Source organism: Sinohyriopsis cumingii, chromosome 11 (genome assembly GCF_028554795.1).
Source record: "Sinohyriopsis cumingii isolate HCF-2022 chromosome 11, ASM2855479v2, whole genome shotgun sequence".
In the NCBI taxonomy this organism is placed as follows: Eukaryota; Metazoa; Mollusca; class Bivalvia; order Unionida; family Unionidae; genus Sinohyriopsis; species Sinohyriopsis cumingii.
The window spans coordinates 87724320-87744665 of NC_142971.1; the positions used below are offsets into that span (position 1 = coordinate 87724320).

The 20346-nt window shown below is 35.5% G+C and overlaps 1 protein-coding gene across 2 annotated transcripts in view; it reads right to left on the reverse strand.

Moving 5' to 3' along the window:
• The window catches only part of LOC149788922 (dual serine/threonine and tyrosine protein kinase-like), a 72140-nt gene that overhangs the window by 35818 nt on the left and 15976 nt on the right, over positions 1-20346 (reverse strand). Inside the window, exons 5-6 of one of the 2 annotated variants that reach the window (XM_089975062.1) lie at positions 11190-11275; positions 8886-8969 (exon numbers count right to left, since the gene is read on the reverse strand). In XM_089975062.1, the coding sequence (XP_089831188.1) occupies positions 8886-8969; positions 11190-11275 (170 nt within the window). Of the gene's footprint in view, positions 1-8286; positions 8371-8885; positions 8970-11189; positions 11276-20346 lie in introns of both variants that reach the window. The other variant, XM_089975061.1, reaches the window with a different exon arrangement.

The window sequence follows — 20346 nt, forward strand, 5'->3', positions numbered from 1 at the left end:
ATCCAACTACAAACTGCTCAGACCTAGATCTGATTTTGCATAATGTGCCAGAAGATTTTGTGTCTATGCAGTTTGTTTAAAGAAGTGAGAAGAAGAAACAAGACAGACCAATATCTGCTGGCACATTATGCAACATTAGATCATGTCTATGTTGTTTAGAGTTTGATTTAACTTTTATGTGAGTATATACAGTATGTTTTATACAAGGATTTGACACAAATTTAAGATTTTATTCTACACATAAGTGTGATGACTTTGAATGACTTGATGAGTTGTTGTCAAGCACTTGTGTCACTATGATCAGAGTGACACAAACACCATGACAGTAACAACAGGGATGTCATAAGATAAAATAGTGTCTTCAGATCTGGAGTAAAAAGATCAACTCCAGAACTGATTATTGCACTATATTTAAGTGTCTGTCACCATGGTCATGTAGATGTATTTGCTCAAAATAAATGAAACATTAACAGCTGTTTCATCAAAGTTGCTTCAATCCTGATTTTTGAATGGCTCTGCACCTTAAATTCATCCAAAAGAAACTTCCACATAAAAATTAATCATCACTATGAACTTTTAGGTACAAAACTGGGTCAAGAAAAGAGGATGTTGGGTCTAGTGCAACAAATGACAGGTATTACAAATTTGTTTTCAACATGTGCTGCTTTCTTTGTGATATCATTGCGTATCAAAATTCCTGTTTCACTGGATAACACCTTGCTGATGACCTTAACACGTTGCTGATGACCTTAACACGTTGCTGATGACCTTAACAAATTGCTGATGACCGTAACACCTTGCTGATGACCTTTTCAAAAATTATCATATAATTTAAAATTGATTTTGCCATACGTATTTCTCTAGGCATGTATATAATGACCTTCAAAAAGGAAAATGGATTAGTGATAATCCAAATAAAGTGTAAAGTGAATAATTTCTATTTAAAGGCATGCATAATCTAATTCTAAAAACTGACAACCATTACTGAAATAGTCAGTCCTGAACACCTACATGACCTTATGACCTTTACTACTTGAAAAGTTATTATCTGGTATTCTTAACAACAACAACTTTGAATTAATTCAATGTGATAGCATAAAATATTGTCTTTCAATTTATAGTTTAGAGTCAAATGATTACTTTTATTTAGCAGTTACCTGGATCTTTCATGGGTTATTGACTCTTTCCCCATGGATAAACATTCAGTTCTTCTGCTTCTCATCACTTGTTGTTTTTTTAAAGAATTGTTCCTTTTGTTCCTTCTTTTAACTGATTAAAATTCCTTCATTATGTGAATTTAATTAGTAATTATACAGGGATAAACCATTTACAATCAGCACCATATATACATACATACTTATGAATGTAAGTCAAGTGCAAAATGCATAGACCCAGATCTGTTGTCACATGATGCAGCGGCAAATGGATCTATTCAGTCTGTTATGATTAATCAGTAGAACAAAATCCTGATCTGCCAGTGTATTATATAACAGCAGATCAGGGACTATGTTGTTTGCAGTAGGACTCAACTTACGTTGTATATGTGAGTATAATAAGAATAATGAGGACTTGTATAGTGCCTAAGCGCTTTCCAACATTAGATAACACCTATAAGATAAAAAACATATAATGATATGATTTCAAAAACAAACACCATGAAATTAGAAAACATTAAAAACCATGCTGAAAATATATAAGGTAGGAATAATTATTAGGTCTTTAAGTTTGTTCTTGCAGTCGAAATAAGTGAGTTTTGAGAGCCCTCTTGAATGTGATCACTGTGTCTTTGTGTCTGAGTTTAGTGGGCAATTCATTCCACGTTGCTGGGCCCTGGTATGCAAAAGAATGCTGTTCATATGACTTTGTTTTCATACTTGGAATAATGAGTATATGATTGTTAGAAGAGGAGCGTAAGTATCTTGCTGGTGTGTACACATGGTTGAGGTCGGATAGGTATGTTGGGCTAGAGTCTGACAGTGAAACGTAGCACAGAGAACAAATTTTTTGTTTGATTCTGGATCGAATGGATAGCCAGTGTAGGGTACAGAACAGCGGGGAGGTGTGCTCTGATTGTGGTACTCTAAGTATGATCCGAGCAGTTGTGTTTTAACTTTTTGAAGTTACTGTAGCAGATATTGAGATGAACCAGACATAATTGAGTTACAATAGTCCAGTCTTGAAAATACTAATGAACACACGTGTTTTAGTGGCATTAACTGAAAGATATTTGCGAATTGAGATGATGTGTCTCAGCTCAAGATATGCAGCCTTGCATATGTTCATGACATGTTGGTGCAATGTGAGAGTACTGTCCAGAGTAACACCTAGGTTTTGTACAGATTGTGTGAATTTAATGTTGGTGTTGCTGATATTTATTGTTTGAGGTAAAGGATGTGAATGAGAAAGTCTTTGTGTTGTGATCAGAATGGCCTCAGTTTTATCATCATTCATCTGCAGCTTGTTACATGTCATCCATGATTTCACATCAGAAAAGCACCTCTCTACACCTTGGATGGTAGCATCAACTTCAGTTGGGTGGCTAGATTTGTATATTTGGGTGTCATCAGCGTACAATAGGTGAGACACTGGATGATGATCTATGACACTTGAGAGTGGCTGAGTGTACAGAATGAAGAGAACAGGTCCAAGAACAGACCCCTGTGGAACACCACAACATAGATCAACTGGGCTGGAGTGTATTCTGTTTGCAGATACAATTTGTGTCTGATGACCAAGTAGGACTTGAACCACAGTAAGGCTGTATCATGAATGCCAAATACATGCTGCAGGCGGTGAAGTAATGTATCATGGTCTATTGTGTCAAATGCTGCAGACAAATCAAGGAGGATGAGGACTGTAATCTTTCCACTATCCAACGCAGAGAGAATGTCATTAACTATTTTTAGAAGAGTAGTTTCAGTACTGTGGCAAGGGTGATATGCAGATTGTACATTGCTAAAAAGACTCTTTGAATTTAGATGAGATACAAGCTGGGATAGAACAACCTTTTCTAAGATTTTATATATAAGAGTATATATATTTTTGCATCGATATCTTTGGTCTAAAATAATTTTTTAATTGGCTGAATTGGCTCCTTGAGAAAGCAATGTTCACTGGCCAAACAATATTAGGTGCTAAATAAAAACAAAAGTAAAACATGTTTATTTCATAATATGAGTACACTCACTACTTTCCATATTCAACCCTATTAATTTAAGAAAGACATTACTACATCTTCTGGTTTGTTTTAGCAACAAAAGTGCTAAAAGGTTATCTACCTGCCTAGGTGGAAGTCAGAGTAGATTTTTTTCCCTTGGTTACAAGGATTGGCGCCATATCCCATCAGCCATTAGTGCTTACAGGTGCAGATGTGCATTTTGTACTAGGAATGTATGTGTAGGGATGACTTGTGCCTGTACTATGATTGGTATGTATTATCAAAAAAAATATTTTACATCATAAACATTTTTTTCTTCTTCATGCACATGATCTGAAGCATGAATATATCTCTTGCAATCCAGCAGAAGCAGAGTGACTGACTAAAATGGTGAATAACTTGGGAGTTGTGCTACTGATATAGGTTCAACCAGATCAAAATAAGCTGTTTGGAAAGTGTGTGAGTGTGTGAGATTTGGATTTTTAACAGAGCTATAACAATTTTTCCATCATATAACTACAATGTCTGCAGTGTGGCAGTTTATAGTGATGTCTAGCACTGGGGCATCATGCTGCAGACATATAGCATGATGTCCCACCCAGTCACATTATCTTGACACCAGGCCAACCAGTCCTAACACTAACCTCCTAATGCTGAGCGCCAAGCAAAGCAGCTGTTTGTACCATTTTTGTAAGTCTTTGGTATGACTTGGCCGGGGATCAAACCCATGACCTCACACATCTGAGGCGTACGCTCTAACCACTAGGCCAAAAAAGCTCGAGAATGTTGTCTCTGACCTCCATCCCACAGCTTAGATTATGTCAGTTAGGAAGAGTGTGTGTGATTTGGATTTTTAACATAGCTTTAACAATTTTTCAGTCATATCGCTATGCTGTCGGCAGTATGACAGTTTATAGTAATGTCTAGCTCTGGGGCATCATCCTGCAGACATGTAGCATCATGTCCCACCCACCCAGTCACATTATCCTGACACCAGGCTGACCAGTCCTAACAATAACCTCTTAATGCTGAGTGTCTAAAGAGACAGCTGTTAGTACCATTTTTATAAGTCTTTGGTACGAGTCTGCCAGGGTTAAAACCAGCCACCTCCCATGCAAATGCTCTAACCACTAGGCCCCCAGAGCGGTCTGTCAGTTAGGAAGAAATGTTGCTCGATTGCTGATGTTGATTAGTCTGACCATGTGAGCCAATACATGCAAGAAATTTTCAGCTCATCCTGCATGTCGAACTGGTAACCCAGTGTATCCAGTTTGATAGAACCTGAGTGAAAATATCATCCCTTCATAATTAAGTGGTACAAACAATCAATATCTCCCTCTTCTGTGAGTCTTGTTTCACTCACAGTGCCACCTCAGAGTCCAGATCAGGTCCTGCTGATGGACCTGGGATGAAAGGTCCAATGAAGACAGTGGTCTTATGACAAAGGACCAATTTCCTATCAGCAAAGCACCTTTTCTTGGCAATGATAGCAAGGGCCATTGTGAGAGAAACTGAACCACTGTGGAAGAACTGAAGATAGTTCAGGTTGACCAATAAAGTATGTATCTCACTGATTCTGCCTACTTAACTAAGGTTACAAGGCAGCAGCTCTTGTATGAGAAAGGAGTCAATGACACATCAGTTCAAAGGGAATCATATTCAATCACATCTGACTCCATTTTAGACATGTCCTTTGATTGAAAAATGTCAAAATTTGTATGAAGCCAAATGTCTTTGCTCTGGCTTTTATCTTCTTTTCCATGACAAAAAAAAATCATAGAATGCTTGCCCCTGATTGTAATGAAGATAACTTCTCTGTGAAGAGCCAGAGAAGAAAGTTACCTATTTGCGGGACTAAAGCTTACAAGGGAAAGATGTGTTACTGCTTGTTAGAAAATTCAAGATGTTTGCCATGGTGGTCACACTGAATATCAGACTTGCACCAATATTCATTTAGTATCAACTAAAACCAAAATTCATTTAATACCAACTAGACATCAAAAGCAGTCATTTAGTGAAAACTTAATGTTGATACAACTTTCCATCAAGGAGAAGTACTAATAAAACTTCAAAGATGGTCACTCTCGTGGCTGTATTTGATATCAGATCAGCACAGTTTTAATATAGGACCAACCAGACACCATAAGAAACATACTGGCAAAAAGCTCATACTGCCAAGTTCAGGAGAAGTAGCAATGACACAATTTTCAGGATGGGTGATTGGTTGTCGTACAAAATGTCAGATTGGCACCATTTCATTTAGGACCAACTAGACATCATAAGAAATCTTTAAGCAAAAACACCATCTTGATAAAAGCATCAATTCAGGTGAAGTAGTGATAACAAGATTTTAGAGATGGCTGCAATGGTGGCAATAATCAACATCATATAAGCACGATTTCATTTAGGATCAACTACACATCATAAAAAAAAAAAAAAAAACTGAGTTAAAATGCAAAGTTGATATGGCTGTCTTGCATGTCCAAGATGAACCATTTACAATAAGGACCAACTATATATAAAAAATATCCTCTGGCGAAAACCCCATTGTAATTTGACTTTCCATTCAGAAGCCATATGTTTTCATGAAGGCTACAATGGCTCATGTTGATCAGACTTTCCATTAAGGAGAAGTGATAAGATTTACAAGATGGCTGCCATGGTGGCCATACTGGAAACCAGATTGGCATCATTCTCATTTAAGACCAGGTAGACATAATAAGATGTCTTTTGGTGAAATCCCATGTTGAAATTAATATCCATAGAAGTAGTACTAATAAGATTTTCGAGATGGCTGCTGTGGAGATATGAGCAGCAAAGTTTTGATTTTGGACCAACCAGACCTTGGGAAGAATGTGTGCAACATTTCATGGTAATTGTCCAAGTAGTTCAAAAGAATAGCATCAACAAATGTGCTAACATACTGATGGACAATGGACAAGAGACCAGCCATAGGCTTTTGTAGTCAATGACCAGTAGAGCTAAAAATGAGAATTCTCATCTATCTTTATCAATATTTTTTATCTACCAAGAAAAGATAATAAATTGGCAGTAGTCATCCCAAAAACTCAGTCAAAGAACTCTGTCTTGTAGTTTAAAGTTTAAAAAGACTATTGACATGTACCATAAACCTAGTCCAAAATGTATTTGGAAAGAGTTAATGTATTAAGACTCATGCACTTGGGCAAAACGCAACAGAAACACTATTAAATCGTGTAAATCTTGTCTGCTAGTAAAGGAACATTACTGTAAATGAACTCAAATAAGTTCTCGTATATAACTGCAAATCTACTACATGTATAATCAGGAAACAGACATAATTCTCTTATGGAAAATTTCAAATAGTGTCCATAACAACAAGCTGGATTGTTAAAAGTGCATGTAACACATGCAAAGGAAGTGTGGGCTGTAAGTAGAAATTATAAGAACACAGTCAAGTACTGCAGTGATACATGCAAGGAACACAAGGCATCAGCAATGTCCCACCATGAGATCTTACAAAATGGATCCCCAAATTGTCCTTTATGGTCAGATATCCTTCATATATGTATGTATATAGTTTAATGGCACATCAGCACAATGCTGGCTATATACCGACAATTAATATACATTAAAATAGGGTTCAATGGCACATCAGCACAGTGCTGACTATATAGTTGTAGTTGTTGTTGGGTTTAACACCATTTTTCAGCACATGATAGGCTATACATGGCGGCCAGTATTAATGGTGGAGGAAGAACCCAAGAAAACCCCGGAAAGAACCACCGAACCACGAGAAGCTATTGGCAAGCCTTCTCACATACCCACATGACTACACAGTACTAATTTAAAGCTGCATGAAATTTTAAATTCTTTAATAGGAACATATTAAAAAGACAATTAAAACATTGATATCATTGGGTGGAAATCAATAATCTTGAGAAGTGGATCCTATTGAGGTCAAGGTACACCTTTTACGCATGAGTCGGGTATGGGCCTATATATAAGTGACACAATGCCAGCTCAAGCCTGCAATCTGTTCTATGAGATGCCACTCATTTTAATCTTCTGAAGTTTGACTGTGGAGTCTTCATTCGGCATGTTTTGTATATAGAAAATGCAGATTTAAATCATATTGAAATCAGTAATATGTTAAATTTTCCTTTCATAAACAGGTGTCCTTTTGTAACCCTTTATACCAATGTGACTAGGCAGCCATGTCTACACAAAACCTTTTCCAGATTCAATGAACAAATCACATTTCTGTAAAATCTGGTATATTAGCAGATTGTCAGATTTAAGGTTTTGTTATGTTTCCAGAGAAGAAAGGGCATCGGAAATGATGAAATTAGTTATATTCTTGAAAATTTAATAAACATTCAAGTTTGGTTTTGGAGTATTATGTCATAGATATGGATAAAAAAATTCAAGACTTCACATGAATTTACAATATATATTGTCACCCACCCACGCCCACCTGCATCATGCCATCACAATCTGCATTTTGACCTTTATCAGAGCATTCCAGGAAAGGTTTAACCTAACAATGGTTCTGGTGTTTTATATAATTTTAAATTTCTGAATATAAAATGAAGCCTGTCCATAAAGCATACTCGGGGGATCATAAAATGTGAACTTAAGGATGACCACTTATGAAATATTGGAGCATAGAACTACTGGATATTTTCACCAAGCTAAAAATCCAAGTAGTTAAAAGTCATCAACAATCTATGCATATTGATGTGCATTTTCTTGGTCTACTCTTAGCTAAATATGTATTCCCATGTATGGGTTATTACATAAAACAAAACTGAAATAAGTACATGGTCACCAATTGTCCATAAAATAAAAAAAAAGTAACTGCCTCAGCATTTAAAAATTCATCAAATTTTTCACAGATTCATGATGCCCTCTTGTCAAATGTAACAAGAATATGGGTTCATAAATGGTGTTCTTTCTGATCAGGTATCCATTATATCAAGAAGTGTGCTGAGTCAGGTTGTAATGTTCATCATTCTCTTTTCAGCATGAACAAAGAGTGAAAAAGAAGATTTTGAAAAAGGCTGCAATTATAGGACATTACAGTATCCTTAAAAGCAATAATCTTATGGGGAGATTTTCATAAATTATCTCCCCTACTACCACCTCACCTTGTGCATTTTCAGTTGAAGTGCATGTTTAAATGACTCGCTTGTGCTAGTGGTTATCTCTAGTCGGTACGCTGTGGTAAGAATCTGCGGGATAAAAGCCACAATAATAATGAGCTTAATACAACATGAATAAAACAGAGTGGCCTCGCTGGCTTGCCATTATTGCCATCAAAGTTTATGACAGTGTTGTAACAAGGGATAAAGACAAGTCTTGTAGGTCATGATTTGTTTGAAAATAACTTTAAAGTTTCATTCTTAGTAGTTGCAAAATGAACATACTGAACCAAAATTTGAGTTGTTCACAATTTACATCAAAAAGAATCCTTAGATGTGGTCTTGCACCTTTATGGCAAAATTTATAAACATGAAAAGTTCTTGCAAAGATAATTAAAAAAAAGCCCAACAAAAAAGATAAAAACAACTGTTTCTCTGGTTATCAGTCTAATGTATCAGTTATCATGCTGAATATTTACATGAGGTGATTTAACCTCATTCCAAATAAAGAGCATTTTTGTGACCCTGCATATGCATGTCTGATGGCAACGCTGACAAATAAGGGAGGCCATTCAAGCTGGTCACATGGTTATTCACAATCTCACCTGTTTCATTCTCTCAAGAAGAAAATGTATAAAAGAGGAACTAGATCGCACAGTTATCTCCACCTGATATGCGGCATTCAAAATCTGCAAAATAGCATCATTAACAATAATACACAAGGGTTCCACAGAATGCGATGACTCGCCTGCCGCCATTGCAGGCAAGACAGGTAACCCTAGCAATATCAGGGTACAAACTTTACACATAAAGTAGTCTTAAAGCAAACATTTTAGCTGAATACAATATATGATGTTAAATACAAATGACTCTGAACAACTTTAACACAGTATCATAATGGCGATACCACTACTGCAGCCACTGGAAAAGCGATAGCTATGTCTTGCCATTAACAGGTGAGACAAATTCACAGGTAGGGCTGTCAACGGGTACTCGGGTACCCGACTGTATTGAAAAACCCGGGTATTGAAACGTAAACGCAGGTACCCGTAAAAAAAAAATCGCCACACTCACCAACCACTTCAAACAGGTGTGACAGCTATGGCTTTAATTAGAAACCAGATCCCTGCTTAATATAAATAAACAATACATCAGAGAGTCTGTTTGGATTAATAAAATTCATTGGCATTGTGCAAAAGGACAAACCGTTATCCCCGAGGCATTATATACCAAGGTTAAAACATAGCATTGTTCTACAGGTAATAAACCTCTTTGTAGACGATAACTATTGATTGTGGGTGCTAAATGATCGGTAAATTGCATGCTCTTTTAATGAAATCCAGATGGATACCTTTGATTTCCGAACACACATGTCGAAGAAATCCCACAATTTATATTATGAACAATTATCACCTAGACACCTTGAAATCTTCGTACACACACACACACACAAGGATGGTTTTAACGCATTACTCTTGACATGTGGTAAAGCTGCTTTACACGCATGCGTGGGTAATTCAAATCTGCGGTCAAAAGCCGATGAATAAACATGGTCTGTTCTAACAAGGACTTATACTTTAAAAAAAGGTGAGTGTTCTAAAGGATTTAACGCGGCTGATCACAGTGATCATTAAAAGTTGGATTATACCTACCATCTGTGTACAAAGGTCATTCTAAATAAATTTATTAATTAATAGCGTGCGGTCAGATCATTCGCAGCTACATCGGTGCAGACGCATCAGACAGAGTAGTGCATTACACGGTTAGCCTCTATCGCCATATAAAATATTAAAGAAATGGGGATAACAATTAGTTGGTCTACGGTTGTACATGTCATTCATGTGCTAACGGGTACCCGGGTACCCGTTAAATTTCGCAACGGGTACCCGGGTTGGTTTTTCGTGATTTTTGACAGCCCTATTCACAGGCGAGATAAAAATGACTCTACTGTGGTAGAAATATATTATGCAAATGCAATGAATACATGCTGTAAAGGCCAAAAATAAAATAAATAACCAAGCATTTTAACCTGAACACTTTTTGCTAATATTCAAATTCAGAGATAACGCTTTGGATAAGAATACTTTCTTACTCAGATTCAACAGAAAATCAGTACTTACATAGTGATTTGTTTACCAAATAGCAAGTCTGACAGCAATTTGTGAAACAAAAGAAACAAGATGAAATGTATATTACACAACAAAGAATTAGTTTTACAAAGGAACAAATTTCAAACTGTCTAAATTACCTGAAACTTAAACTCTGACTCAAAAGATAATGATCAAATCAGCATTATGAAAAGACACATTGCTCATGACATAGCCATTTTTAATCATTGTCATTTAGGTGCTCTTGAAAAGAGAACATCATTACATGTAATACAAGAAGTTGATAAGTTTAACTTAACAGTTATACAGCCTGAGGTGGCCAGGGTTGACACCAAAATCACAGCCCTTGGATAACTAGTATGACACTTTATCCACTGAGCTAACATGTCTCCCATCTATTTAAATGGCCAGTGTTACTTATATTATGGCCAACTGGTAAAATCTCCAAAGAGAGTTACATATACTTACTTTAACATCTCACTAAATGCTCTTTATATGGAAGCCGATATACGTATGAGAGAGTTGGCAGTTTGTTTCGAGAAGGTATTAAGCCATTTCTGAACATATATGGATGAAGAATTTCATTTATGTCCTTACTGTTGAAAGTTAAAAGAAATAAAATAGACCATATTTATAGTGATTCCTTCTTGAACATTAATCAACACTCTATTATGAACAGAATTTAGTTAAAACAGGAAATACATAATATTATGTCATCAGTTTCATTAAGTACAGTATTTTGTAAAAAACAATGACATAAGATCTAGGTGCATACATTTCATAATAGTATAAGGGAATTACCTGTTTAAGAGCCTGAGTTGTTGAGGCTCCATCTGGGTTTTCTCGATCTATTCGCTCTAAGCTCTCAAGGCAACGTGTCAGAGTTCCTTCAAAATAGAAAAAAATTATTTGTAAGGATAGGTCAGAAATGTAGAACATAGTGAAAGGCACACAATGGGCCCACTCTGTAGAACATAGTGAAAGGCACATGATGGGCGCACTCTGTAGAACATAGTGAAAGGCACATGATGGGCCCACTCTGTAGAACATAGTGAAAGGCACATGATGGGCCCACTCTGTAGAACATAGTGAAAGGCACACGATGGGCCCACTCTGTAGAACATAGTGAAAGGCATATGATGGGCCCACTCTGTTTGCACTAGTTCTCCATGTAGATAATTTAAACTTTTGCACAGAAATCACTTTTTTTTTCTTCTTTTAGTCCATGAACCTGAACTTTGAACTTTGACTCCAAAATTTTATAGGTTTCTTGCTTACCCCTTGTGTAAGCCATCCAGGTCTGTGATGTAGATCTAAAGCTGTTGTGTGAAAAGTTTTTTTTTCCATTCAGTCAATGTGACCTTGGCCACTGACCTGCTGACAACAAAATCAATTTAGCTTCTGTATTACAAAAGTGTAAGCAATCCATTCAGTTTGGTCATGGTATATGTTGTAAAATGTTATTATATAAGTAAATGGGGGTATTTTAAAATAAAATTCATAGCTAAAACTATATAAAAAAAAATCCAAATAATTTTGTGAGCATTGGTACTGAAAGTATGAAAGCCATAAAATAATGCTCAATGCATGTTATAACGTTTAAGAAAAAAATGTCTCAAACAGTTTAACATGCCACTACTAGCAATTTGCAATTTTCAGAATATTTCACCAAATGTATCAAGCTAGCATTTTTAGAAATAATTATCTGCAAAATGTATAACTTGCACATGATTTGTTTACAAGAAATGCATTCTTATTGAAGCAAAATCAATATTAGAAGGAAAAAAAACAAATATTCACAAATATCTAAATCTGTAAAAAGAAATTTTCATTCCTAATTGCAACAATACACAGATTATGCTGATTGCAACTGTACATATTCTTTATAAAAAAATTCAATTTTTACTTTTTCCTGAGTTATAAAATACAAGCTATTCATTTAATCATTAATGTGTATTATTTTGCAAACTTGTAAAAATTGTTCTTTTGAAACATGTGCATATTGCATTTGAATTTATTTTGTTATTGATTTTCATGATTGCTGAACATATGGAAGAATCTCCAAACCTGTAATTCTCAAAAGTCAATATCATGTGTTACATCCCTTGCATTACATTAATTTAGAAAGATGGAACAGTATTCCAAAAGCAAAAAAATTGTTTTAATTACATACAATTTGAGAACTATTTCCAACTAACAGCAAAACTCATTGACATTTTGATGACTCAAGGCTATTTACCAAGTTTAATCCAAACTCATTCTAAAATACATTCTCTTGTGTGGTAACACATTAGCCAATCAGATGCAAAGTTACCTCATTCCCATGTGTGGTAACACATTAGTCATTCAGATACAAGTTACCTCATTACCATGTGTGACTCTTGCTATTTATTAAACTTGTGCGAGATTTGTTCCTTTTTGCACACATTCTAAGTTTTATCAAAATCTTATGAGAAATATAGCCTCAATGGTGGTAACAAATTCACCATTTTAACATACGTGTGGATCTTGTTCAACATCAAACTCATTCAAGTGCTTGATAATATATTAGGCTGTATTCCATGTCTGATCAAAACAGACGCTGAAATATTACTCTGAGAATATTAACAAGCTCAGGGAATCAAATGCCAGATCACCTTATTAATATCCATTTATCATCCTCATTATCAAATTCATCCAAGATCTTGGTTATATAAGCAGATATTTCAAGCTGAATCCAAGTGACATAAAAAAATAATGCCTATGATAACCTAAAACAATTGTGTGAAACCATCACTGAACCATGTACAGCAAATCTCCAGATCTGCCACCATCTAATTTACCAAGAGGTTTTGATGAGGTCACAGGTGATGAACAAAATTGGAACATGAGTAACAGAAAAGTAAACATTCAATATAGTTCACATGGCCTCCGACACAGTGAGCGAATCTATAATGTAATTTACTGAACAAAGGAACTGGGGTCTTTTGTATATTTTGCCCTAATATATAATGTATGTCATCAAAAATTATATTGACATTCATGGCAAATATTCTGAAACTCCTTGCATGCAATGAATTAATTTCAAAATCCAGATACATTCAGCATGCTGAATACACAATAATTATAGCAATGCTACAAGAATTATTTCCCCACAAAAGCGCTGTCACATTCCCAGAATTTAGTACAATATTTAGTATTTTCTTACAACAAATATGGACACAACTCACTGCAGTCAGGTGTTTCAGAATCTGGTTGCACTTTTATAAAATATTAAAACCTCAAAAGTATGTAATAATGACCACACATTCAGTGTGCTATCAACAGGTAGATTTTATAATTAATTTGCCACTGAGGTGAAATGCAAATATCATCCTCAAACTGAAGAAACATGGCAGACTTTTCTCCATGTCAGTATCCATTTTTGATGTACATTATATGCCCTGCTGAAAGCTGAGTACTTGATACAGTATAAAACTGAAACAATTTACATGCAGCAGTATATAGTACCAATGGGTCAATATGCCATGGATGGACATGGACTAAATGATAACATTACTGCATGAAGTTCTGGTCAGAGTAGCCCATTGCTTTTCTTACTTCTTTGAATGGATCCTCTAAATTCAATGGAAAGACTTTTGTCATTGGTTTAAAGCATACAGCATAAATCCTGTTCTTCCAGATCTCGACACAGTCAGAGATCGTTCTATGGTGTTTGCATCTGGGATAATGTTATGCACTAGTAAATATGGTAATTTTTTAAGCTGAAACTTCCCCCTCATAATAGTGGGAAAGAAGCTGACAAAGTGGGACTGTCATCACTCATCTAGAGGAAAAAAGGAGGGCAGTAATACATTGTGAGAGAAAAGAGAACTAGGATGCATTTAATGGAGGATGACTATAAGAGGAATATGTCATCTGAATGATTATTATTAAAAAGGTTAATACTTACCACCATGTATGAAAATAAATGTATTGAGCAAGTATGTCCTGCCAATCCACCCCATCTAGTTTGTACAACACTAGTCATAAGTCAATGAATAATGAAATAAAACTCAGTGACCAATGTTTGGTTGGGTGGCTTTGTACTCACCAAGTTGCATCCATAAAAATGCTGAATGCCTCTTGGCCAATTTCTCCTAAGAAACTGACTGAAACACATACCTAATGGAAGTCATAGAGGCAAAAAATGAAGGTCACTTTGACCAACTTATGGTATGATGGTGCTACCCTCACCAAGATGCTCCTACATACTAAGTTGTATGTCTCTTAGGCTAACAAAACCAGAGAAATTACCCTTTTAAAAAACCATAACTGAAGTCCATGCATGAAAAGTTTATCAGTGATCTGCATTTGGTAACATGATGATGTAATCACCATAATGCATCTACATAAAAAAAACTGATTGTCTGTTGAGCTATCAAAACATGATCAACACCAAACACAAAACTTAACCAACGTCACTGTAGCATGAAATGTGGTCAGTGACCAAATCTCAAGAAGGCTCTGGGTCTTACATTGTCCGAGACAGTGGCCTAAATGCAAAATGTATCATAATTAATGTGTGATAAACAGACATAACTACATAGATAGCAAATATGCCAACTAAAAATATGACTAAACCCAGAAAGCATGATGTCTGTAACATTTATCAAGAGTTCCATATGCAATCATGCATGTAACTAATAACTGATATCTACTGCACTATACAAATATCTCAATATTTTAAAGATGATAATACATGCAAACATTTTTACATTTATGATAAAAAAACTGATTTAATTCAAGTATCTCTTAGTTTTCATAAGTGGCAAATTATTTATCACCAGGTATTGACAATCCATCCAGAGTCAAATAAAAAAATCTGCTGACAATAAATGTGTTCATAAAAAGATTTTAATTTTTTTGTTTTCTTGGCTTTAACACCATTTTTCAGCACATATAAGCTATACACGACAACTTTTATATTCGGTTGAAGAAGAACCTGCAAAAAACCCAGGCAGAAACCATTGATCATGGGAAGCTACAGGCAAACTTCTCACTTATCTCAGACTCAAACTCATGTAGACAGTGGTGAGATGTCAGTGATCTGTTAGGCGAGTGCTTTGGACCACTCAGCCTACTGTGAGCTCCTGCCTTAAAGAGAAATACTGGATACTGCATATGTGAACAAACGGTGATTTCGATTAAAGCATAAAATACTAGTCCAAAAAGTGTTCCGTTTAACCTACTGTTTATCAGATTCTTCCCATCAGTCTATTAATATTTATTGTCGTTGTTATTATCATTATTCCATCTTAACGCAACCTATTACCTTCTCTTGTAATGCAGATAGCATTCACACATTTGCTCCTCATAGTGGAAATTATATCTGGAATGTAAAGTTATCACAAACAATAGTCCCTCAAAAGGGACTGATCCTCTATTGGCTGAAAAGAATTTCCAGGAATTCAAGATAAGACCATTTCTTGCTTTCAACTACCAAGAGTTGAAACCATCTTTGATATTCTTCAGCAATAACAAGATCTTCAAATCAGCTTGTATAGTGGACATACTGGATATATCCTTGGCCCCATCTTCATTTAGGACCAATAAGGCATCATAAAAAGTCTTCTGGTAGAAATCCCATGTTGATATGACTTTCTGTTTTGGAGAAGCAATGATAACAAGATTTCCAAGATGTATGCTATGTGTGGCTATATTCGATATCAGTGTGGCACCATTTCTGCTTAGTACTAGAGCATAAAACCAGTATGACCAACCATCTAGAAGAAGCAGTAATAAGATTTTCAAGAAAGCCATTGTTGCTGTCATATTAGAAGTCAGATCAGTACCATTTTCACTGATGACCAACTAGACGTCACAAGTCATGCAGAGAAAACCCAATGCTAATATGATCGTTCAGAAGAAAAAGAAATAGTGGTACGAAGGTTTTCATGCTGGCCACTGTATGTATAAAATATCTGAACTGCAACATTGTAACAAACCCAACATCATAAGTTGTTTAGTAAAAACCATATGCTGATATGACCATCCATTTAAAAGGTGTAATGACAACAATATTTTCAAATGGCCATTGTTGTGGCCATATTGGACGGAAGATCAACACCACTTTCATTTTGGACCAATAATATATCAGAAGAAGTCTTCTGGTGAAAACCCCACAGCAATACAATGTATTAGGACCAACAATATATCAGAAGTCCTCTGGTGAAAACCCCACAGCAATACAATATATTACTCTTCATTCAAGAGGATTAACAATAACAATTTTCAAGATAGCCCCTTTGGCAGCCATACTTGATATCAGATCAAACCATTTTTAATTTAGAACAACTAGACATCAATAGAAGTCTTTTACTGAAAATCAAATTACTTTTCATTCAGGAGGATTAGATATTACAAGATTTTCAAGATGGCTGATATAGCAAACATACTGGAAATCACATTGGCAACATTTTCATTTAGGACTAGACACTAATTAGAAGTCTTCCACATGGCCATATTAAATTTCATTCAGGAGAACTTACAATAAAAAGGTTTTCGAAATGGCCAAAGTGGCAGCCATATTAGACATCATAAGTCTTCTGGTGAAAATCCCATGTTGATGTGACCATCCATTCTGGAGGAATAGCAATGACAAGATTTTCAAGATGGTCATATCTGAGCAATGCTGGACCTCTTAATGGTATCATTTTCATCTGGGACCAACAAGACCATGGAATGTGTGTGAAGTTTCATGGCAACCCTCCAAGTAGTTTAGGAGGAGTAATGATAATCAACTTGTGCTGACAGATAGATGGTCAATGAAAAACAGACTGTCCCATAAGCTCTTCAGGATAGATGGTCAATGGAAAACAAACTGTCCCATAAGCTCTTCAGGATAGATGGTCAATGGAAAACAAACTGTCCCATAAGCTCTTCAGGTCTATGACCAGTAGAGCTAAAAATAAACACTGCTATAGATGGCACCCAATGAAACCCAATCTCCTTGCAATGATAAATGCTAAGCAGTATAAACTATAAGTGTGCATGCAAATTTGTTTGCTTTATCGACAAATAGTTAAGTTTATAGTCGCATAGTTACTATGCTATTTTATTATTTTTATTTAGTTTAGACCTCTTCATTATTCGGGATGATTTCAGTTTTTTGAAAGTATTTATTGTTTTATTAGTATGTCATTCTTTTTGTGTTTATGTTTCCATGATATTTCTTGTCTACAAGGAAGGCCTTGGTCTAAGTCTCTCTTTTTGAAAAGTTTCTAACTAATGTGCCACACACACACACACACACACAGAGCTGTACCAAGGGTACATACGTGACCCTTGATATACTGACCTGCATCATTAAGAGAATTGGGAAAATGATTGGTGAACTACATTAGAGCGAGAATGATGAATGCACACATGTTGGAAAGCATGGAAATAAGTACACAAGCGTAAACAAAACACCAATTATATCTAATGTAATAAATTTCAAATGTAAATTAAATACATCTTTTTACTTCATGGGATCTCTGCATACAATTTTGTCAAATAAAAATATACAAACCTTTAATTTCTTAAAACCCATATTGTCATATAATGAATACACCAATTCAAGTAAAATGGTTTCACACAAGTTGTTCAGCTACTGGATGTTGAGAGTTCTAATTTTGTTACATTTTTAAACTTTTTGTTTATTTCTTTTATAAATTTGGTCATGAGGTACATTTGATTTATTTATACAAAGAATCACATTACAGTGAAGTGTATTATAATGAGAAGAAATATGAATCACATTACTGTCAAGTGTATTATAATGAGAAGAAATATATCTCTGAGGTTTTTAAATTTTATGAATGCCAACACTCTCCAGCAACTTCATCACACCAAGAAGATAAATTTTCAGCCACCTTTGCTTTCGTAATATATGCAATATAAATATGCCCTTGTATATGCTAACATGAATGCCTTTCAGTTTAAAGAAAGTACTTTATGTCTATACTTGCTTCATTTAAAACAATGCAAGTGCATTGCATGCTTAATGGACCCATCATTTTCTTATCCAGACCACGTTTTTTTCCAAATCCTCAAAGGTTCACCTGTCTGTGTGCAGTTCAGACCTGACTGCTTTAGATCTGAGGCCAAAAAGTCTAAAATCTGGACACAAAATCGGATTCTGACAATGGGTGAATTTTTAGTGGAAAAAAATCAGGTCAAAAAAGTTACGTTTTCCCCTCTGTATTTGGTAGTGCAACAAGAAAGTCCAGATTATTTGGTATCATTATAGAGCTACATCTGTCTACCTTTCTATAATACCACCCACTTTAGTATCTTAAATGACCTTGACACTACAGAACTCCAAAGTGGGATACTGCCTCCTGATGCGTAAATGAGGCACCATTAATGTGGTCTAATGAGTTAACAAGGGTTTTGGAAATTTCTTACAAATTGTCAAGGAATAGCTAATTTTGTAATTTATGTGCAATGCTGATGCACAAGTGATTAAATACACAAGGAATATTCAAAGTTGGTGACATCATCAAAATGCACCCATTAATCAGTGATGTTTCTATTAATTGGCCAACAAAGAATCAGTCTAAACTTGATCTAGACACCTCTGAATTAAACTAAGTTAGTGACATCTCTATTGATTGTCCAACTGACTCAATCTGCACACTAGACCTTGTGACCTATGAATTTTACTCCATTAAGGTATTTATCTGGCAGTTTAATGGTTACACAAATATAAAAATAGTGATATCTGAGAACTCTCAAAACCAACGTCTGGTTGTTCAGAGAATGTACCAGTGAAAATCTCTGATCTACCAGACATGTCCAGCAAATACACATCTATCTATCTATCTATCTGGGGGCCCCGAAGGGCTGAGTGGTTTAAAGCGCTCTCCGTTACGGATCATTGCCATCTCACCTCTATATGCGTGGGTTTGAGTCTCAGATTCGACTAATATGGGTATGTGAGAAAGCTTGCCAGTTGCTTCTCATGGGTCGGTGGTTCTTTCCAGGGTTTTCCCGGGTTCTTCCTCCACCATTAATACTGGCCACCATGTATAGCATATCGTGTGCTGAAATATGCGTTAAACCCTACAACAACAACAAATCTATCTATCACTCTCTCTCTCTATCTATCTATTTATTATTATCATCATCAATCTATCTAATAGTATCTAAAATTAAACTTGCCATTGCAGAAACTAAAGTACAGTAAAGTACATTAAACAAACGAGCAAAGCACACAATCTTAAGTAACTGACTGACTCAAGGAAGCTACATGTATTTTATGTCAGGTGAAATAAAGCAAAGGAAGTTCCTCAACAAGATATGAACTTGATAATAACCCTGGGAATGATTTGAGGATAAGTGAATAAAGGAAAGAAATAATTTCCTGAACTAACTGTACAAACAGGTTAACTGATACATCAGTCATGATATCTTCCCTGCAAGTCAATGATCTGACAACATAATGCTTCTTATGTACTAAATATTGGGATATTATATGCAGAGAATATTAATTTTTAGTTTTAAAAAATATGACATTTTCATTGGTAATTAAATCTGAAACAACACAAGTGGTCAGAATGTTCCAACAGAAAAAAACAAGTCACTCCTTGCTAATCCTTGGAAAGGGCCTATTCTAAACCTGAAAATTTAGTGACCAATTAACCCCTTCTATTTTGAGAATAATGGGGGGGGGTGTACTTTTCTGCATACAAAATAGACTTATTGAAGAAATATGATTTAAAAATATGATTGCTTGTTGCAAAATTTGTGTCAAGCCTCCTATAATGTGTCCTTAAGTAGTCCCTATTTGGGACTTTAAATCTGTGGTACCAATTATACTTGCATATAAGACGAGTCCAACTGCAAACTACACAGGCCGAGATCTGCCATTGCATAATGTGTTGGCAGATCTTGGTCTATGCAGTTTGTCACAAGTAATCAGTACAACAAAAACACACAATGATAACCAATGAGA